We start from the raw sequence: 23,514 nt of genomic DNA, 5'->3' as shown, positions 1-23,514 counted from the left end.
CTGGAGTCATTCTTTTTTTTTTCCATTTATTTTTATTAGTCGGAGGTTAATTACTTTACAGTATTGTAGTGGTTTTTGCCATACATTGACATGAATCAGCCATGGATTTACATGTGTTCCCTATCCCGATCCCCCCTCCCGTCTCCCTCTCCATCACATCCCTCTGGGTCTTCCCAGTGCACCAGCCCTGAGCACCTGTCTCATGCATCCAACCTGGGCTGGTGGTCTGTTTCACCCTTGATAGCATACTTGTTTCAATGCTATTCTCTCAGAACATCCCACCCCCACTTTCTCCCACAGAGTCCAAAAGTATGTTCTGTACATCTGTGTCTCTTTTTCTGTTTTGCATATAGGGTTATCGTTACCATCTTTTAAAATTCCATATATATGCATTAGTATACTGTATTGGTCTTTATCTTTCTGGCTTACTTCACTCTGTATAATGGGCTCCAGTTTCATCTATCTCATTAGAACTGATTCAAATGAATTCTTAATAGCTGAGTAATATTCCATGGTGTATATGTACCACAGCTTCCTTATCCATTCGTCTGCTGATGGGCATCTAGGTTGCTTCCATGTCCTGGCTGTTATAAACAGTGCTGCGATGAACATTGGGGTGCACGTGTCTCTTTTAGATCTGGTTTCCTCGGTGTATATGCCCAGGAGTGGGATTGCTGGGTCATATGGCAGTTCTATTTCCAGTTTTTTAAGGAATCTCCACACTGTTCTCCATAGTGGCTGTACTAGTTTGCAATCCCACCAACAGTGTAAGAGGGTTCCCTTTTCTTCACACCCTCTCCAGCATTTATTGCTTGTAGACTTTTGGATAGCAGCCATCCTGACTGGCGTGTAATGGTACCTCATTGTAGTTTTGATTTGCATTTCTCTGATAATGAGTGATGTTGAGCATCTTTTCATATGTTTGTTAGCCATCTGTATGTCTTCATTGGAGAAATGTCTGTTTAGTTCTTTGGCCCATTTTTTGATTGGGTCATTTATTTTTCTGGAATTGAGCTTCAGGAGCTGCTTGTATATTTTTTAGATTAATCCTTTATCTGTTGCTTTGTTTGCTATTATTTTCTCCCATTCTGAAGGCTGTCTTTTCACCTTGTGTATAGTTTCCTTTGTTGTGCAATGGAGTCATTCTTTTAATACATAAATCAGATCAAGTCACTTCTCTGCTCAAATCTCCCAATGAGTCCCCTTATTACCTGAAGTCAAAGGAATCCTTACAACAGTCTGCAAGGCCCTATGTGATCTGATCACCCATTACTTCTCTTAATCTGTCTACCCTGCCTGTTCCTCATCTTTTCTATCCTTGTCAGCCTCCTGCCTATTCTTTGCACATTCCAAGCCTGCTCCTTGCTCAGCATCTTTACACTGACTGTTCCTTCTGCTTAGTACATGTTTTGTCTCCTCAGTAAGGTCTATCCAAACCACACTGTTTAAAATTGAAACCAGCATTTACTGTTTGTAGATTTTTAATGGCCATCCTGACTGGGGTGAGGTGATATCTCACTTTAATTTTCATTTGCATTTCTCTAATAATGAGTGATGTTGAGCATCTTTTCATGTGTTTGTTGGCCATCTGTACATCTTCTTTGGAGAAATGTCTGCTTAAGTCTTCCTCCCACTTTTTGATTGGGTTGTTTGTTTTTCTGGTAGATGTCCACTGGCAGATGAATGGGTTAAGAAGTTGTGGTACATATATATTAATACAATGGAATATTACTCATCCATAAAAAGGAACACATTTGAATCCGTTCTCATGAGGTGAATAAACCTAGAGCCTGTTATACAGAGTAAAGTCAGAAAGAGAAAAATTTTGTATATTAATGCATATATACAGAATCTAGAAAAATGGTACTGATGAACCTATTTTCAGAGCAGGAATAGACACACAGACACAGAGAACAGACTTTGGACATAGCGGAAGGAGAGGGTGGGACAAATTCAGAGAGTAGCACTTACATATATACACACTACTGTGTGTAAAACAGATAGCCAGTGGGAAGCTTCTGTATAACACAGGTTGTCACAAAACACCTGGTGCTTTGTGACAACCTGGAGGGGTTGGGGGGGGCGTTCTGGAGGAAGAGGACATGTGTACTTGGGGCTGATTCACTTTGTTGTATGGCAAAAGCCAACACAATATCGTAAAGCAATTAACCTCCAATTTAAACTATTTTAAAAATTGAAACCTGGGGTGCTCCTCAGCCCCACATTCCAAGTTCCCATTTATTCTCTTCATAGCTACCTTCTTAATTTTTTTGTGGCACTTTAATACCTTCCATACACTAGAGAATGTCCTTATGTATTATCTTTATTGTTTATTATCTATGTCCCCTAGCTAAAATGTAAATTCTATGAGGGTAGGGTTCTGTGTCTCTTTTGATCCCAAGCCCCAATATCAGCGTCGGGAACACTGAGGGTAAATGACTGGCTCACCCAGGGCTACATACACAATAAGAAGCCTCCAACTAATAAAAATAAATGAAAAAAAAAATAAAGTGCATGTATATATAAATTTTAAAAAAAACCTTAAAGATAGCTATAGCTATAGTCTTATGGTTAGAAGAGACATGAAGGCTTATTATTACTGACGGGAAAAACTTTTTTAAAGAAGAAAATAAATGACTGACAGAGACAACAGATGGACAATATCTGAAACAAGTCAGAGATTAAGATTAAATTGTGAATCTTTAGATGCTACATGATTATGAATAGCAAAAGTCTGGGATAGCAGCCTTTCTGGTAGGAAGCCATCCATCTCTTCTACCCATCCCTAAGAACTAAAAGGGTGAATGCTCATTCTATTTACCCACTTATTTATCATTCCTCTTCTCTTACGGACAAAATATTTATTGAATCCCAAGTACACAGCCAGCACTGTTCTAACTCTAAGAGAAGCAATAAAGCCAGTCCCTGCCCTCAAGGAGTTCTGGGTCTATATATAAACAAATAACTGCCACACACCATGATATGTACAGATTATGGGGCAAGAAAGGTGAACTCCAGGAGTTGATTTCCCTGGGTTCAAATCCTACCTCAACTAAAAATCAGCTGTGTGAGATTGGGTAAATTGAATAGACTCTCTGAGCCTCAGTTTCTTCATGTGAAGAATGGGTACAATATTATTATCTACTTTAATCAGGTTGTTTCAAGAATTAAATGAGATCAAGTATTGTAGTTAGCACATCATAACCACAAACTACTTTTTACTAGTAATATTATTATTATTAGAAGTATGATCAGCAGAGTATTGTGAGCACACAGAGGACAAAATAACTAATTCAGCCAGGTGCAATGAGAGAGAGATTTTTCTGGTTCTCCCAAGTCAGACTGGACAATCTACCGAGCAGGCACCACAGTGATTTTTTACCCAGACAATAAAGGTCTTCATTTCCATCAAAAAAAAACCTCATATGCTTTGATCTGAAGCTCTCTCTCTCCAGTGACTCACCGTAGATGACCATTAACCTCATACAACAATGAACACAAGTACAATTTTAATAGCAATATATATCGTCAATATGTCATGTCTGTTGCACGTCTCAATTCACAGTTTATTTATTTGCATTAAGAAACTTTTCTTTGTATGCTTTGTGAGATCATCTTCCTCAGGTTCTCACGGTTTGAAAACCTTGGGTTATTCAAACTCATGTGTAAGTCTCCAGCTGAATGTGCCAGTTTCTATGGAAACAAGGTCACTGTGTGGGAGGAGCTTGAGAGAAGAAGCGTATTCCTGGCACAGAATGAGCAATGGACAGAAAGAAAAGAAATTAGAGCTATTCATGCCTAGACCACCGTTCTCCAGTCACAACAGCATGACAAGAACATTGAATGCTATCTATAGTCAGTGCTCTGTGGGCAAGTTGATGCAGTGCTGACAGAAAGGGAGACTAAGGCAACTACCCACAAGGAACACTGTTCCCACTGGATTCCAGAAGCAACACCCTGGATCGTGTTTCATCCTGTTTACTTAAAAGAAAAATTCTCTCTCCTTTTACAATAGGGACATTCTTCCTGCCCACCTCCTTCGGGTGGTTGCCCTTAAAAACAGCAGTTAGTGAAAAGTATGCATCACAGCTATGGTTTTTCCAGTAGTCATACCATATGGTACATATGGGACCATAAAGAAGGCTGAGCAATGAAGAACTGATGCTTTCAAATTGTGGTGCTGGAGAAGACTCTTGAGAGTCCCTTGGACTTCAAGGAGATCAAACCAGTCAATCTTAAAGGAAATCAAACCTGAACATTCATTGGAAAGACTAATGCTGAAGCTGAAACTCCAACACTTTGGTCACCTGATGCAAAGAGCTGACTCATTGGAAAAGACCCTGATGCTGGGAAAGATTGAGGGCAAGAGAAGGGGACAACAGAGGATGAGATGGTTAGACAGCATCACCAACTCAATGGACATGAATCTGAACAAACTCCAGGAGACAGTGAAAAGCAGGGGAGCCTGGCATGCTGCAGTCCATGGGATCACAAAGAGTCAGACATGACTTAGCAAGTGAACAACAACAATCCATCAAAAGTCCTGCCCTGGAACTTCACCATAAACACTGCTATCTATAAGGGAGGATGGAGTATGAGTAGGTGTCCCTCTTATGTGATCCGAAATTAGTGGTTCTCAAACCCTGGTGCCCATCACCAGAAACCCCTGGATGTCTTGTTAAAACACAGAGCCAGGCCCCAACCCCAGAGACTGGGCCTCAGTAGGTCTGGGGTGAGACACAGACCACCAAAGTGTGGGGACCACACTTTGAGCAGTATCAACTCTGAAACTTAAAAACAAAACTCCCAAGTCCTTACAAATAAAAGATTACTTCTTAAAAGACAAAGGACATCATGTCAAGGCAAAGGCAGCCTTTCAGACATTCTACACAATTCTTAACACATTAATATCATGTTTACCATGATACCAAAACTGTTCTCTCCACCTCAAAATATTCTACAATGGCATCTCATGCCATTGAATTTGATCAAATTCAGGGTGATGTCTTGTTGTTTTCCTTCTCCTGCTCTTACTCCATGTTCTCTTTATCTTTTTCTCCATAGGTCCTCCTGATCCATTATTCCGCTCACGTAGGACTTCAGTGTTTAGTCTGCTTCCTATTCAAGCCTCTGCAACATTTTCCCTCCCTTCGTCCTCTCCCTACCACTTCTTTCTCCAGGGCTCCATTTCCTACAGAAGCAAAAAATAGCCATGAGCAGTACCACATCTATACACATGACTCAGGGGCAGATTTTTCCTCACATATATTAGGAACACTTCTGAAAGTCCTTCTTTTGAAATCCTATTCTACCACATGAGCAATCTGTGGTTACTGAACTCAACCAAGCCTCTTAAATTAAAATCAATTAACATTCTACAAAACAGTTATAAATCACAGAAGCCACTACAGCCTATGGGCCAAATACAGCCAGTCACCTGTTTCTATATGGCCTGTGAGCCATTTTACGTTTTTAAATCGTTGAAAACACTCAAAAGAATAATACTTCGTGATATGTAAAAACTATATGATATTCAAATGTCAGTGTCCATAAACAGTTTTATTGGAATGTAGTCACACATTTGTTTATGGATTGTCTATGGCTGTTTTCATGCTACAATGACAGAGCTAAGCAGTTGTGACAGAGGCTGTATGGTCTGCAAAGCAGAAAATATTTGTATCTGACCTTTTAAGAAAAAGTCTGATGACCCCTACTCTACACCATTTCCTAGGGATCATCTTGAGGAGATACATACATATGGAAAAGCATATATATATACACACACACACACATATACATGGAAAGGCAATATAGATTGGGGATAATATGGCTTTAGGGGCTTCCAGATGACACATTAAAATAACCACTCAATGTGAAGATGTAGGGAACAGAGAACCCTTGTGCACTGTTGATGGGAATGTAAATTGGTGCAGCCACTGTGGAAAACAGCAGCATGGAGGCACCTCAAAAAATTAAAAACAGAACTACCATATGACCCAGCAATTCTACTTTTGGATATATATACAAAGGAAACAAAATCCCTGTCCCCAAAAGATATCTGTACCCCCATGTTCAATGCAGTATTATTTGCAATAGCTAACACAGGGAAACAATACAAGTGTCCACTAACAGGTGTATGGATAAAGTATAAAATAAACACACACACACACATATATATCACACATACATGGGGCTTCCCAGGGGCACAGTGGCAAAGAATCTGCCTGCCAATACAGGAGATATAAGAGATGCGAGTTCGATCCCTGGGTCGGGAAAATCCCCTGGAGTTGGAAATGGCAACCCACTCGAGTTGTTGCCTGGGAAATCCCATGGACAGAGGAGATTGGAGTGCTACAGTGCATGGGGTCGCAAAGAGTCAGGCACAACTGAGGACACAGTGCATCTGTGTGCGCGCACATGCGCACACACACACACATTATTGGAATATTATGGAATAATATGGAATATTATTCAATCATCAAAAAGAAGGAAATCCTGCCATTTGCAATAGCATGGATGGACCTTGAGGGCATTATGTTAAGTAAAATAAGTCCAGAGAAAGACAAATACTACATGATCTCACTTATATGTAGAATCTAAAAAAAAAAAAAACTCATAGAAACAGGGATCAGACTGGTGACTGCCAGAGGCAGGGGGGTGGGAGTGGATGGGATAATTGGGTGAAGGTGATCAAAAGGAACTAACTTTCTGCTATAAGATAAATAAGTTCTGGGGACATAACATACAGCAGGATGACAACAGTAAACAATAACGTATATTTGAAAGTTTCTAAAAGAGTAGAGCTTAAAAATTCTCATCACAAGAAAAAAAATTCGAACTGTGAGGTGATGGGTGTGAACTAATCTTATTGTGGTGATCATTTTTCAATACATACATATATCCAATCATTATGTTGCATATCTTAAACTTACACAATGTTTTATGTCAATTATTTCTCAAAAAACCTGGGGAAAAAAGTAAATAAAATAGCCACTGATGTAAGAATCTGTTAATACTTACATATTAATCATCTTCATTAAAGTTATAACAACATGTCCCTGGACTTGAAATCAGATAAATTAAGTGTCATCTGTTTTGTCATGAGGACAATATTACAAACCCCAAATACATTTGGGAAAGATCAGATTAAAATAACAGTTCCCTCAAGCACCTGTCAAATTCCATGAACTTCTTGAAGTTCCTCTGATGAGGTGTGGGCATAAGGCCTATGCAGGAGCGAAGAGAATCCTCTTCAGAACCAAAGCCGGTGTAAGGTGGAAATTTCCTTTCTATTGTTGGAGGAGGTGGGGCCTTGCACGGAATCGAGGTAAAGTTCTCTATAACAAAACAAAGGCAGATGAAACATCAATATTTTTTTTTGCCCTGATTATGGCTGTTTTGAAAGGTTTGTTATGTTTTCAAGATGAACATGGAGATCTTTGTAGACTATTTTAAACTCTTTCAAACAAAACACAGCAAAATCCTGGGAGGGTAGGTTTCAATCATGTTTACAAAAACCACAGAACTCACTCAATAATCGCCATTGGTTCAAAAGAAAGAAAAAAAAGAGAGAGAGGCTGAGTGTGTCGAATAAGTAAACATTTATCTTTTGTCATCACATCCCCATTTCAGAATATTTTTTGTTCTTCCTTGATTTTTCCAATGATATGAAAATTCAAGCTTGAAACTTTATGCCACCCGTTCCATATTTTAACCTGTAATGTAGCCCACTCCTATCTTTAGTCAACACTCACTAATTAAATTCCTTTCCAAACAGGACTGACTCCTGGCTGTTTTGCCTTTACCTTCCCCATCTGATGTCTTCTCCTCCTGAGCCCACATTTTAAGCCCTCTCCCTTTCCTCTAACTCAGCTCCAGGCCATGATACTTCACTACCTAGACCAAAAACAAAAACAACGTTTCTTCTCACCAACAATCCCTCCAGGTTGCCTCTATTACTGCCCAAGAAAAGACTGCAATCATACTGACACGTGATACTGCAAAAATAAATAAATAAAACCCAAATCAAACTAACACAACTTTTAAAACCACCACTGCCAAAGGGAGTGGTAAGTGGTAAATACGGTTGACCTTCTTAATTCATTTATCATCTGTGAGGAAGGAGAGATGGAGAGACAGGTGGAGACATATTTGTAATAGCCTGGGAGCTGTTAGGTACTCATTTGTGAGGCTGTTCCACCTCTGAGAAGCAAGTGTGCCCTCTGAAGTAGATGACACATTGACTCAGCAGATCCCAGTCACCAGTGTTTGTCACACCACAAATGGCAAAGATGATGTCTGGATCTTTCTTAAAGCAAAAGACAGCAAAGCAACCAAACAACCAATGGAATCTCATTTCTACTTCTTCCCCAAAGCTGACCATCCCATAGGTATTTCCATTAGAGCCTGAAAGGAATCTCGCATAAGCAAAGATTTCCTTTTCCACTGCCAAAGTTCTAACAAAAGGAAGAGAACAGATTTAGTACATACCTCTCTAATTGAAAATGCGCACCAATGTGTCATCCAAGGCAGCCTACCTCTTAACATGGAGGGATAGTTTTTTTTTTTTTTTTTGTACTGATTGATCAAAAGGCCAAGGGGCTGTTTCTAACTCTGATTTGAAAACATTTTCAACTTTCACATTTCCTTAGACTTCCTAACAGCCTTTGTGTGAAACCTCCTCAAGCATAATCCCCAAAAGAGTATTGTTCCACCCTGACAGAAACTGCTCACAGAAGACATACTAGCAAAGAGAATGCCATCAGATATTTCTCACTGACTTAGTGAAAGGAGGCGGCCAGACTGTGGGTATGGAAGTGACTGGTGAACCTCTCCTATTGCTATTTTTGTGGCAATTAAAGAGAAGCCTTGGTAATAAAGAGGCAAGTTTAAATATTGGAATTCGTCAGAATTACAGCAGACCCTATCATTCCTAATTGTAACATGAAACACACCACTAACTGGTACCTTCATTTTTAGGAAAAGGACCATAGGGGATGGCAGGAAGAACTGTACGTGATTATTAGAAAATTCAGGCATGATTGGTTTCTTCCAACAGGGGACATATGCCTCCAACTCTATATAATAATCTAAACAGCCTAACCAAAAGAGGACACACATTGAATCTCAAATTAAGAATGCATTCTACACCTCCCCCCCAAATTACAGGTTTTATAACACAATGTTGTTTTCTCAACTACATAATTTTTGCAACAGATTTAAGTAACAAAAGAATCAATTTAGAGCTTTCCTCTGCACCCACAGTGCCATCTAGTGTATAAATGCCGAGAACTGTTCCACTCCACCATGTCTGACTTTTTCAACAATACAGTCTTTCTGGATACTGTGACTCAAGATTCCATTTTTTATGGGTTAATTGTGTATATTCACAAAGGTTTGGAATTGTGCCTGGATAAGTTTCTGTCTTTGGTTTTCCATTGTTCCACCATCCTGCATGTTTCAGGTGTTAAAAAATATTTAATGAAAAAGTATACATTATTTTACAAAGCATCTTCCCAAATATCTTTTTAAAAAATTTTTATATTGGAAAATAATTGCTTTACAATATTGTGCAGGTTTCTGCCATACATCAGCATGAATCAGCCACAGGTCCCAAATATCTTCTTAAACTGACATTCTAATAGATCCTAAAACATAACTGCCTTTCAAATAGTCCGATGCTTCTAATTCCAAGAGACTTGTAAAAATATATGTATTGACTGTCCATTCACAACTGACTAGATTCCAACAAATTTAAACAGAGGGGACAGACTCTTTTTTAAACAATGTATCTTAATGCTCCTTCACAGTGGTTTACTATTCATCATCTCATTTGGAAATGATTCTGAGAAAAGCCTTCAATTACCTCGACATTCATCTCTGATTTGCTAGTAACCCACATTTGGACCCAGGTTTTGGGAGGCCTGAAGTTTATTATTTGGGAGAACCTCTTCTCTGTAAGATGAAAAATGTCAAATAATTAAGATAAAATTAGGCCCAGGGCCTTAGAATGGGGCCCCTGCAAACAAAAGAACCCTAAAGTTTAAGGTTCATTATTTTGGAGGTTGAATCCACCTCTGCTTGAACCCCATATGCAGGTCAAATGATTTCAGTGGGATGGTCACTTTGGGGTCAAATAATCACATAATTTTCTAGCTCTAGCTAGAAAACCCTTAGAAATCATCTAATTCTCAACCCTCTTCACTGCATAGAAGAGGTTTAAAAAATAAAAAAGCAAAATTGTTAGGTCCATCAAAGTCACGTGGTGAGATTAGAAGCAAATTCTACCTCTGCTGCTGCATCTTGGGATGGCTCGTTTGTTCAAATGATCATTAGACTCTCATCTTAGATGCTCTGCTGTTTCTAACACCAAGAGTTCAGAGATGGCTATAAAGGACTCCACAAAATTAAATATGCTTTAAGTTTTTTTGCTTATCCTTAATGGCTTCCCTGGTGGCTTAGATGATAAAGAATCTGCCTGCAATGCAGGAGACCCAAGTTTGATCCCTGGGTCAGGAAGATCCCATGGAAAAGGGAATGGCTACCCACTCCAGTGTTCCTGCCTGGAGAATCCCATGGACAGAGGAGTCTGGCAGGCTACAGTCTATGGGGTTGCAAGAGTCAGACACGACTGAGCAACTAAGCATGCGTGCAAACACACACACACACACACACACACACACACACACACACACACACACTAGTTTGGTTGTCCCAACCACTAAGAATCGATTGTAACAAAGTCCTCTTATGGAGAAAAAAATAATAACCCAAGGCAGGAATTCTAGGTTAGAACAGTTTACATTCAAATCCATGTCCCTTCAGTGAAAGAAACACCTGCTAGAGCCCCTGGAGCCTCTTCCAACCTTCATGCTACAGGAAAGTCCGACAGGCCTCCATCTGCCAGTCCGTGTTCATGCACATGAAGTAAGGAGGGAGTGACATGCTCCTGCCCGGCAGGCTAGCCAGGGCCAGCAGGATGGCCAAGCTGCCTAGTGGGGGAGTCACACTGGACTGTTTCGTGGAGGAAGTTGCCTTCTCTTTAGAATCCTGAAACGCACAAAAGAATCTCATCTTTTTAGGAGTCCAGATGGGGTTTAACACAGGGGTTTTACATATATATTTCTTGGGATTCTGTCAAGCCCTCTGTTTCTACATAATAGAAAAGCTTTCTCATGTGCCTTTCTTGGGACTGTGGCCAACTTCACCTCTTAGTCCAACTGCCATCTTTTCTCCCCCCAAATATGTTGGGGGTGGCAATAGGTGAGGCACCCAGGCTGTATACTGCATTAGAAATCTCCCCCAGGCTTCCTCTTAGGGAGGTCCCTAGCTGTGTCATTGGCAGTTGTCAGCTTTTTCCTGTGGCGCTGCAGAGTGGTGACACCAGGTTTCTACTGACCATAATTATTGGCAAGGAAGGAAATGTGACCACAATTATTGCCAGGACTCTGTCCTAGTTTGGGCTTCAAGAATACCAAAATATAATGTATAAAATGTGGTTAGTCTTATGAATTTTTAGAGCCAGATGAGTTATTAAAAAAATTTAAATGTCCAAAGAAACTGCATCTAAGTAACATTAAGTCTATTAATCTAATGTTAGAAAAAGTCAGGAAAAGCAAATGCAAAGATCATCAGAGAATACTAATTCACTCCCCTCCTCCCTGAATCATGGATATAATTTCTAGTCATTAGTTACATTAAGTATACTTTTGTTACTCAAGAAATGTTGTGTAATAATGGTGTCTATTAAATGGGATATTTTAACATATCTTATGAGAAATATAAAAAGTCAGCATGACTATAAAATGCATCATAACTTTGCATTTGCATAATTTTCTCTTTAAAGACATAATGCTCATGTTATATGAGCTTTAAAGGTACAAATGACTTTTTTAAATATAATACAGTAAATCTCTAGAGAGAGCAAAAGAAGTGAGCAGGAAGAAATTAGGCACTAGGGCTCAACTGAGACTGACCACAAGGCATTTGAAGTCGATGCATCTGCTGAGGATGGCTAGATCCGGAGCACAATGGTAGATTTCCTCTGCCTCTGAAAGTTCCCTGTAAATCCATCAAGAGACTAACAATGTACTGGGTCTCTCCAGCACTGTGTTCATTTCCCCAAATACAAACTTTATATTCTCAAAATCAAGCTAACAAACATCAACTGAATGTTGGACTTAATATTTAAGGAATCATATGACCTCACCACATCCTTTGTATTAAGGTAACCTTTCAGTGGGCTTCCCAGGTGGAACAGAGGTAAAAAATCCACCTGCCATGCAGGAGACACAAGAGACACGGGTTTGATCCCTGGGTCAGGAAGATCCCCTGGAATGGAAATGGCAACCCCCTCTGGTATTCTCGCCTTGGAAATCCCATGGACAGAGGAGCCTGGCAGGCTACAGTCCATGGATTCCAATTCTACAAAGAATCGGACATGACTGAGCAGGCACGCATACAATCTTTCAGTAGGACACAGGTAAATGTCTTTAGTGACTCACTCTTTTTTATCAATTTTTCAACTCTACACTGAAGACTTGTCAACTCTGAAAGGTACTTACATTTATTAAAAATCAAATTATCCTTCCCAACTATCTAAGGCTCACTAGCAGCTTCTCTATGGCAGCCACTACCTGCACATTCCTGGCTCCTTCTTGTCCTCAGTAGCCAAAACAAATATGCCCAACTGTGTTCACCAACAGGACTAATTTTAGAAAATAATGTAAGAAGAGGCCACCAATTTGGCCCCATTTTGACTAATCTGGCATGCAGATGCAGTGGAACAAATTCCCTTAGTGAACCAAAGAGAGAAATTGAAAGTCTTTTATATTCCAACCCCTTTGTGTGCTGTGTATCTTCTTACATAATATAATGATTCCCATGAGGCCAGGAATACTACACAGAGGGGATATCAAGACACGTAAGGTGGGCCTCGTGTCATCCTAGAGATAAAGCACCCTGTCTTTTAGAAAAAGCTGTGGTTGTTTCTGGCTTCCATCTCATGGCTCAGGGAAGTGAGCTCATATGAATACTGCAAGGTTCAGAGAGGAGTAAGCAACCCCCAACCGAGCTCCAACCCCAATCTGGGAGGTTGGCAACTCCTATCACCCCCAGTTAGCCAAGCACCAGCAGGTACCTGAACCCTGGGGTAGAGGGCCCAGGAAGGGGGCAGGGCTGGCCTGCAGGTTTAACAAACGGAGGGGCTTGTTTTTCAGGTTTCATCTCAGATCCTCCCCCTGTGACAGTTATAACACCATGTGACATGCGGTAGATCTCTGTTCCCCTTCCAGCCTAGAAACTCCTTACACATCTCTGCAGCTCCTGTGTCCACTGCAATGACCTACATCTAGTAGGTGCTTAATAAGTCACTGGCTTCCATTATGGACTGAACTACCCTGATCTGAATGGAATGGAGAGCTAAGAAGAGAGAAGCTGGCAGCCTGGCTGCACCTCACCAGGAAAGGTAGAGCAGATGGGCACAATTTGCTAGAGAACTAAAATCAGTATAGCCTCTGTGGTAAGCAAGGATTCAGCGGAAAGAAAAGTCTTTGCATTTCCATTTCAACTGCTTGATCATAGCAGTGAGGCAAAGGGCTACATGGGAAAACAGCAGCCTTTGGCATCAGGCAGACGAGTTTAAGTTTTTGGCTCACTCTTTACTTGCTGCATGCCTGACCTTTGTCCAGGAAACCCCTTGTAAGCCACAGTCTCTTCACCTCTAGAATGAGGATGATGTTAGGGGAATAAATAAGACAACAAATGCCTGGTAGTTAGCAAATGCTTGATAAATGGTAGCAGCTATTAGAAGCTTAGAATTTGAAACTTAAAAGTCAGCTCAATCTTAACTTGGGAACAAAGACTCCAAGTTTAAATATTATTTTCTAATTGACAGATGTATCACTTACCAATTCCATATTTAGTCCTATAATAAGTTTTCGTGAAATCATCACAGTCACAAAGGAGCACTTTCCTTCCCCACACGTTGATGGTGGTTCCTATGGACAGGTCAGTATCTTTGTAAAACTCTTGGTCTAATTTTCCTAGCTAATAAAAACAAAGGAACATGACGCTGGCACCACAGACCCACCAAAGACATTGGCATCCCCCCTCTCAAAGGAAAAAGGAAATTTTAAAAAATCCACTACATCACTTATAACCAAATTTTTAAGATCAAATCAAAAGACAACCACTCAAAATCAACATTTGAAAACACTCTTTTAGCAAGGTAGTGCTACCAAATGGCAATGCAATGTATATATTTATATATACACTTACGCATGTTTGTTACTGACAAATGCAACAGTGCAACACATACATTTATATAGTCATGAGTGTCATTCACAACTAGTCTCTCAGAAGAATACGCAACTCAGCCCGCATTCCAGGTTTCAGAGAAGCCATACTGGCAACAGTAATAAAATATGACTTACGTTGTATTTATCCAACAGGTAGCCATACACTCGGTTCTCTGAGTAGCCACCGTACACATTGAGAACTGTCTGGTCTGTTAAGTGGCCTGGTTGAAAGACTCCAGGGGGGCCATACTAGAAGATATAAATCAAATCAAGATGTGGTGGGTGGACTCTCAAGGCAAACATGCTCCTGGTTAGGGGCTCAAGTGGCAAGTGATAACATCTGGTTCTCCTCTATCATCCCGAGGAAGACAGGACACAGACTCCAGCCACCTTTCCCCCATGCTTCCCCACCCCTTTCAGGTTGGTCTACACTCCCCTCATCCTTCAAGGACCTGATGAAGCCCCATCTTTTCCTTCTGACCTCTTCCATCCTGCTGGCCAATCCCCAATCCAAACTTCTATAGCACCTAACACAGGGTTAAACCACTTGTCTCTGTTCTCTAACTGCTTTATCAACAGTCGTCTTTTCACCAAACAAGATGCCCTGATGGAGAAACCCTGCCTTGCTTTCTTGACAGGCTCAGCACCCTGCCTGACGCTGAGCAAGGAGGCATTTTTCTGGCTGAGAGAGGCAGTGTGGTGAGGTAGTATGAACGGTGAAGTGTGGTCAGCCTCTCACAGAAACTGTGGCCAGGAGCAAGCCAGGGAGGACACTCTTCAGTTTCACCCGTGCTGGAGGTGGTCAGGCAGGAAATAGCTGAACTTATGGAAATTGATACTAATTGGTTTATCTCAGCTGAGAAATCAGAATCATCCCTGATACATGTAACATAAACTGTAAGTTAAAACGTGCAAATTTATGAGGTGTGGGGTGTAAGTAAGGCACGTTACAGAGGGAAAAACAACACATTTTTGGATGCAACTCTCTCATTGCCACTTCTTAGCTATAGGACATGAGGCCAGACATTTATCTTCTCAGAACTTCAGTAGCAACAGTATCTACCCCTTGCTTTCTCAAAGGATGTGGCATCAAGGGAATACCCACTGCTCTTGGATCTCTCCCCCACAAGAATGGAAGCACCATGCAGCAGGAATTAACCATTTTCTATCTCATGGTAACCCCAGAGCCGGCACACAGCTGACACTTACTAAAGATTTGTTGAATGAATAAATAAATGAAACAATTGATGTCAAGGAACACTGCAAATGTCAGGTATGTCATTATTATTTTATATTTAGCCTATTTTTCAAGGCCATTCTAAAGACAGGCTTCCCTGGCTCCTCCCGGCCACCTGCTATGCATATGCCTGGAGTTTGCTCTGGGACAAACCCAGTCCCAGCTCCAAGAAGCTACATAGCAGGACTTCTGGTGGGAGACTCTTGAGAATCTGGAAGAGTGTCTTGTGATAAGCAAATAACCAGTGGTTGTATGCATCAGAAATGAGTGTTACAGTGATCTTTTCAGTAGCACTAAGGAGTAAGTTTAAAAATACATTATCCAAATAAATAAAGAAGTAAAACATAACATAGAGCTGTGAATAAGCCGTGTTGCTTTCATGTGCCTTATAGGCGTTCATAGGTCTTTACGCGCATCTGTGCTGAGTTGCTTCAGTCGTGTCCGACTCTTTGCGACCCTATGGACTCTAGCCCCCCAGGCTCTTCTGTCCATGGGGATTCTCCAGGCAAGAATACTGGAGTGGGTTGCCATGTCCTCCTCCAGGGGATCTTCACGACCCAGGGATCGAACCCAGGTCTCCTATCATCTCTGGTATTGGCAGGCGGGTTCTTTACCATTAGTACCACCTGAGAAGCTCTTATAGATCCTTAGATAGTGATTTTTACTATATTATCTCATTCAGTCTTTACAGTTACCTCAGGAGGGAAGCCTAGTTAAAAGCATTTTAGAGATAGGGAAATATGCTCAGAGAGGTTAATGACTGGCCTAAGGTCACACAGCCATTAAGTGGCAGATCTACAATTCTAACCCAGGTCTTCTGTCTATGTGCTGTTTCCACTGCACCCAGGTTACATTAGCTCTCAAATGGCCATGAATATGTGTAGAAATCATTTGGACAACTCTCTTTTAACAGTAAAAATGCTAAAGCTATTACTGTTGCTAGCCAGTGGCTAGTTGGTGACTAATTCTGCAAGTGGCTACTCGCAGAAGAGTCACTCCTCTGTGTGTGTGTGTGTGTGTGTGTGTGTGTGTGTGTGTCCACAGCCCAGACCAATACAATGAGATCTACCCAGTAGGCTACAGAGGCCAGAGGCTATTGCTCTTCCCAAGGCCATGAGCAATTCTTTTACTTGAGAGTCATTTACCTTCATAAGACTCATGGAAAACTCAATGACAGGTAGTTCTCTTGCATTTTACTTTTTCCCTTTATGTGCCTTAAGCCCTGAATCTTCCAATTCCAATTTGTCATATCCTCTGTATTACTTTCATAGATGTATATTAATAGAGGGCACAAAGTGCAAGTTTTCTAAACACCAGCACTAATACAAAGTGCTTTGTCACCAACAGTCATAACACGCGACATTCCAGACAGTGACTAGAGTCTTCAGCCCAAAAGCAAACTCGGAAAGCAGTCCCGTGTCCACTGCTCACCTTAGGTAGCTTTCTCCTCTGGAGAAACAGTGACATAGCATCTCTTCCTGAGTTACGTGGCAAGACTTCTTTGATCTCGACAGTATCATCAGACAGAAAGTAATGCAGGATGAGTTCTCTACGATCCCCAAACAATGAGCATGAGTCGTCCCACACGCAGAAGAAACGCAAGACCTTCCTATCATACTCGAGGAACTGTTTCAGAGTGTCGAAGGACTGATAGGGACGTAAGGGCCCCATGTAGTCTAGCTTCTGTCAGGGGAGAAAAGGTTAATGATAGTGGAAGTCTTTCCATAATCACTTCTGGGATGCAAGCAGTCAAAGAACACAGAGGTATCTTTTCCATAGACTATTCTGTGATATTTTTTAAAAATTTCAACTAACAACATATATGATATGCATATATAACTAGTTTCAACTTTGGAAATACAATCAAGTATTAGGAAGCTTTTCATTAAACATTATTTTAACACACTAAAGTATATTTCTATAATGTTTTTGAAAACTGACTCTTCTCAGAGACTTAAAATTCTTGTTTAATAGCAGACAAAACTAATATATGGTGACAGAAATCAGAATAGTTATTGCCTCTGGGTAGATGACTGATTGGAAAGGGGGGCAAGGGAACTCTCTGGGGTTATGGACATATTCTCTATCTTGATTTTTGTACTGGTTATTAAACTGTATATACATTTTTCAAAATTGTCAACAGGTATGCTTAAGATTTGCACACCAAGTCTATGTTAATTATTTCTCAGCCAAAAAGTTATTTTCACTGAAAATTCATATCTGTTTATGCTTCTTACTCATCCACAGATTTTTGTGAAAGTAAAAAGAGAAGAAATATCTTCACGGTTTTATTTTGCTCAAAAGGTTTAGGTAGCAAAGATCTGAAAGGTCACGGAAATAGGAACAGAGCAAAGGGAGAACTTCTCAATCTGCACAGGACTACTGTGCAGGCTCTGGCTCCCAACCCAGGAAGCACTAGCTGGGCAGTCTTCTTGGCCCAATTCTTCTCTATCTGCACAGTCTCAGTCCTATCGTGGAGCAAAACCACCCCCACCTCCCATTCTATCTAATGGAGCCTAATAGGGTGGTTATATAAGGAAGGGCTCACTAGCAAGTGAGATGTAGTCCCACTCTGGGTCATGTAATCTTATTTGTAAATTCTCAAAATTTTGTGTCTGTCTAGGGCAGTCTAGGGGCAGACTCATTCCAAGACACAGGAGACACGATGGCCCTCCAGAAGCTCTTCGGTCTTATCCTTGATATTTAAATGAAATTATGAGATCTCTACTTTCATTATCTTTAATATTTAAATGAAATTGTAAGATCTCTATTTTAACTGATAGAGAAAACTTTCTTTGGCATGATAAGGCCTCTAAGAAATCCATTATTGATTACATACCATGGGAGATCTTTTCAGTTCAAGTTAAATTGTTTAATTTTAACTTTACATTTCAAGGCAGCAAACACTGGAGAAGTAAATGCATTAAAGTCAATATAAAAGCCTCTTAAAAAACTCCTAATTTTCCACAGACTTCTATATTTACTGAAGAGCTTTCTCCCTGAGGGAATAAATCTTAAAATGATTCTCTCAATCTGAAAGGAAATTATTTAAACATTTCTTGGCTGTTCTTGGTATTTATTCTTGATTCCTGGAACAGAAGATTTTTTTCCCTTATAAACCCCTATGAAATCATACTATGTTCCTATGTATTTCATATTATGCATCATCACTCACAATCACTATCATATCCCAGCTGTTAGTGAATGAGTGTGGCCAGATGCAAAGGGTGATAAATCATATAGATCCATTTCTTTTGGTTTCTCTCTGCTGGTTCTAAAGACTTTTGTATTTATCCAGACTCTTACTTCCAGGGCATTTGGAAAAAAAACAGAAACGAATCCAAACCATAAATCTCCTTGCATGCCAATACACACAAGAATATTGCCACAAGGATTTCACCTTAGATATTCCAGGATCAACAATCTATATTTCTCAGGAGGGGTATATGTCTACAATATTAAAGGATAATTCTGGTGGGGCTAGGAGGCAGGAATAGATGAATGATCCTACATGCAGCTTTTAACAAGAGACCAAAGCAGAATCAAAGGAGATTTTTATTCTAAATTTTATGTTATCTTTCTGCAAAGAAATTAATTATAAGTTTTAGAAACAATAAAAATGAGACCAAACTAATCTATAGGAATAGAAATGAGAATACTGCTTATCCCTGGGTGGGGGGAAGGACAGATTGGAAAAAGGCATGCAGGAACTTTCTAGGAGGATGGAAATGTTCTAGACTGTAATTTTGGGTGTGGATTACATGGGTGTATGTGTTTGTTAAGACCCATCAAACTGTATATTTAATTTCTGTGTATTTTACTGTGCATGATCATATGTCAATAAAAAGAGAAACAAATGAGAATAATTAAAATCAGGATAAGAAGCAAGAGATTTGAGTTCAAGTCCTAGCAAGAAGACTGGTGAGGTAGGTGACCTTCCACATAACACCTGCCCTTTTGGGTATTCAGATTTTTCTATAAAACATAAAATCTGGGTCAAGGGCTCATTAAAAAATAAAAAAACTCTGGAAAGACTACAATAATACTACTAACACTGATTCTTTCCTCCCTACACTGGCTGGGATCAGGCTTTGCCAATAAGCATCCTGTTATCATGGGAGCACATCAAAATCATGGCCCTCCTCATTCCTGAACCTCTCTGCATCTGACGTCACCTTAAAGGAAGCTGGGAGTCTCAAGAAAGAAAAAGGTGTACCCAAAGCTTGGTTCAGTGTTTCAGGAGCAAAGATTTTCCCCAGAGTTAGGCAACTAAAATGGGAAAAGAAAAGCCAGGTAAGAGTGGGCCCAACTGTTTCAGTGTCAATGACTACAAAGCCAATCCTAGGCTCTTAGAAACCATCCCATATGGGCAGCTCATGAAGACTCCCCCTGCCTGGAAGGGCCACTCTCTGTAAAGAGAAGTGGGGCTGAGGGCAGAGAGTGAGTCTTTCCTGCACTGAAGCCAACCCCCAGCCTCTGTCCAGCCCAAAGGAAAAGAGGACAACTCCAGTGACCATGGCCCCCCAAGTCCTTTCACCTATCAGAAGTACTGATACCATTCACTGATTCTGAACCGATTCTCATGTTGAAGACTAGAGCTCATGGATAAGTCAACTTACCTCTCTCCGTGTTTTCATGTAAGGATCTTCTGGACATTGTCTTGGGGGATTTAATTTGACTCCTATTTTCTTCAAGAAGCTTCTTGTGAATGCATCACAGTCATAAATCTTGAATGTTCGACCATAAAAGACAATGTCGGTGTTGACATTAAAATGATACACAGTATAAAACCGATCGTCATCAGGAGGTGGGAGAGAAATCCGATGACGTCGGATAAAAAGTCCTACAGTGTGAAATAAAACACAATTGTTTCATCATGTGGCTCACCAGCAAGAGATCAGAGCACATCTTTATAACAACCCTGAATGTTTTCTCACCATGGTGAAGTGGGCAAAGGACTGGCTCTTGGAGAAGTAGCATCAGAATGTTCAAACTCTAGGGGTTCCAGAGGGAGCTGGGGCTCCTGAGATTCAGAGTAATTTGACCAGCCTTGTATGTTGTTAGAGTTGCCTAAGTGGTACTAGGGCTTATTCTATTATAAAGTAATCCCAGGTGGCACTAGTAATAAAGAACCTGCCTGCCAATGCAGGAAGCTTAAGAGACGCAGGTTTGATCCCTGAGTCGGGACGATCCCCTGGAGGAGGGCATGGCAATCCACTCCAATATTCTTGCCTGGGGAATCCCATGGACAGAGAACCTGGCCACATACAGTTCATAGGGTTGCACAGACTCGGACACAACTGAAGCAACTTAGTGTGTGCACACAAAGACTACGGCAGGAGGGAAGGAGAAGGGAGTATAAACAGGGTGACCCAATGTGCCAGACACCGCCATCATGTTTTTCCCCAAAACAAGCATGCTCACTTTTTCACTCACAAGCACTCAATGTGAGCTAAACAAGGAACTAAGACCCCGAAGCAGCGTACTCACAAAAATGCACTCTTGACTGAAAAAAGAAAACTACTAAGCTTCACTGTGGTAGATGCCAACACCTTGATTTACAGCTTCCATAAGCACGGATGACTTTTTGTGCTTTGAAGCTTCTTGGAATCTTGTTCCTTCTACCAACCTCTTCTCCCTCCTCCTTTCTCTACAGCCTCTATCCACCTCCACCCAACCACTCCCACAAAGTGAGAGTTAGCACAGGCTTCATAGTACCTCCTACTTTCAACCCTATGATGCCCATTCACTTTTTTTCTTGAGAGTATGGACCCAGGGTCCCCGAGTATACCCAAATGGTAACTAGCCACTGGAGGTAAAAAAAAAAGGCTCCCTAACTAGATGAATGTATCAACTATACCACACCATAACCAGCCAACTTACCCTAACACTGCTGAAACCTGTTGGCAAGAATTATTTAGGGATTGAGATTTTATCCTGCTTGCTAGCTGACAAGTTAGCCTGCCACAGTTTCAAGGATGTTGGTAGATAACATGAGATGCTTTGGTGACAGACAAAGGGCAGTTTATTACTCACAATAATAACAGTACCCAGAACATCAATATTTTGGTACCAGTTTTCTGAGCCCAGGTTCCCAAAGAGTGACACAACAAGGGCCAGGTAACTTCTGCACACACAGTGTGTTACACTATAGGACAGGAACCCTGAGCTCAGGGAAACTGAATCTTTTGTAATGGACAATAAGCATCCCTGCCTTTTGTCTCAGAGGGAGGGATTATCTTTATTAATGCATGCATGCTCAATGACTCAGTCATGTTCAATTCTTTGTGACTGCATGGACTGTAGAATAATGGAACAGAGAACCCACCAGGTTTCTCTGTCCATGGGATTCTCCAGGCAAGAATACTGGAATAGGCTGCCATTTCCTTCTCTAGGGGATTCTACCACCCCAAGGAGCAAACCCGGGTCCCCTGTGTCTCCTGCATTGCAGGCAGATTCTTTACCATCTGAGCTACTGGAGAAGCCCCCTACCTTTACTAGACTGTACAGTAAACATGTCTGCCCTTTGTTCTGGAGGGAGACATCATCTCTGTTTTCCAAGGCCGTGAGTAAACTTGCCTTTTGCTCCAGAAGGAGAGACTACCTTTGTCTTCCAAAGCTGTGTGCTATATCAACATCCTTGAAAAGATAATCCAGAACAAAGAGCAGTCAGGGTCTCTGCTTGCAAGATTCACAGAAATGCAAGATAACCATGGAGAAATGTCTCTCAACATCTGTAAGCTGACTTAAGCCTGGGAATCTACTCTAGGAGCAAAGACAAAAGAAGAAAAGGCAAGCACAGCAAGCTGAGGGTCTAACGGTTCGAGAAAAATTGGCTTGTGTAACCTGCACCATAATGGAGGCATTTTATTATAAAGATGTCAAGCAATCTTCTTCATATTTTCTGTAGCACTGAGAATAGTGCCTTTTCCCAAAGTCTAGAAATACTTAGAAATTATTCATTCCTTATTCATTAAAGAACATTTAATGAATGTCTTTATGTGCCAGGAACTGTGTTGAGCTCTGTTCCATTATTCTACTAATCATCTTTTCATTCTGTTGAGGGGAAATTAACTAAAATCATTTTCATCTTCTTTTCTTTGTAGCAATTTTTAATTACTTGCTACATTAAATTAAAATAATAAAACTGTAAAATTAGAACTGGCCTGGAATATTTTTAAATGTACTACATAAAAGATGATATAATTTTACTGCAAAAAATTACACTTCAATTAGTCCTTAATTCATGTGACTGAAAACAGTATGCAAATTATTTAATCATTCAAGATTAGACATTTAGAACAAATTGCATACTTGAACACCCTTATAAAAGCATGGGCATTCCAGGTACTTTCATGAACCATTATATATCTCTTTAAAAATACTTATATTTTTATACTTATATAGCTGACAGCTTTTAAAATATATAAGATTTATTCAACAGCCAAGAGTTTCTTCAGGAATTCCATCTATCCTGCATGTGTATTTCATTATAGAAATTCAAATAAGCAAATTAGTGCAATTTCTCTTTAGTAAGACTTCAAATAGGAATCCTATATTTTTCTTTTTTTTCATTTATTTTTATTAGTTGGAGGCTAATTACTTTACAATACTGTAGTGGTTTTTGCCATACATTGACATGAATCAGCCATGGATTTACATGTATTCCCCATCCCGATCCCCCCTCCCACCTCCCTTTCCACCTGATCCCTCTGGGTCTTCCCAGTGCACCAGGCCCGAGCACTTGTCTCATGCATCCAACCTGGGCTGGTGATCTGTTTCACTATAGATAATATACATGTTTCGATGCTGTTCTCTCTAAACATCCCACCCTCACCTTATCCCACAGAGTTCAAAAGTCTGTTCTGTACATCTGTGCCTCTTTTTCTGTTTTGCATATAGGGTTATCATTACCATCTTTCTAAATTCCATATATATGTGTTAGTATACTGTATTGGTCTTTATCTTTCTGGCTTACTT

At 40.4% G+C, this 23,514-nt stretch overlaps 1 protein-coding gene across 1 annotated transcript in view; it reads right to left on the bottom strand.

Moving 5' to 3' along the window:
• Nucleotides 1–23,514, bottom strand: part of EFHC2 (EF-hand domain containing 2) — a 230,999-nt gene that overhangs the window by 104,547 nt on the left and 102,938 nt on the right. The window contains exons 4-8 of the mRNA XM_061135839.1: nt 20,154–20,377; nt 16,966–17,217; nt 14,433–14,546; nt 13,908–14,046; nt 7,172–7,337 (exon numbers count right to left, since the gene is read on the bottom strand). Of these exons, the coding sequence (XP_060991822.1) occupies nt 7,172–7,337; nt 13,908–14,046; nt 14,433–14,546; nt 16,966–17,217; nt 20,154–20,377 (895 nt within the window). The remainder of the gene's footprint in view (nt 1–7,171; nt 7,338–13,907; nt 14,047–14,432; nt 14,547–16,965; nt 17,218–20,153; nt 20,378–23,514) is intronic.

Source organism: Dama dama, chromosome X (assembly GCF_033118175.1).
Source record: "Dama dama isolate Ldn47 chromosome X, ASM3311817v1, whole genome shotgun sequence".
NCBI lineage: Eukaryota > Metazoa > Chordata > Mammalia > Artiodactyla > Cervidae > Dama > Dama dama.
Note: the sequence above shows the minus strand (reverse complement) of the source record. Positions and strands in the feature narration are given on the sequence as shown.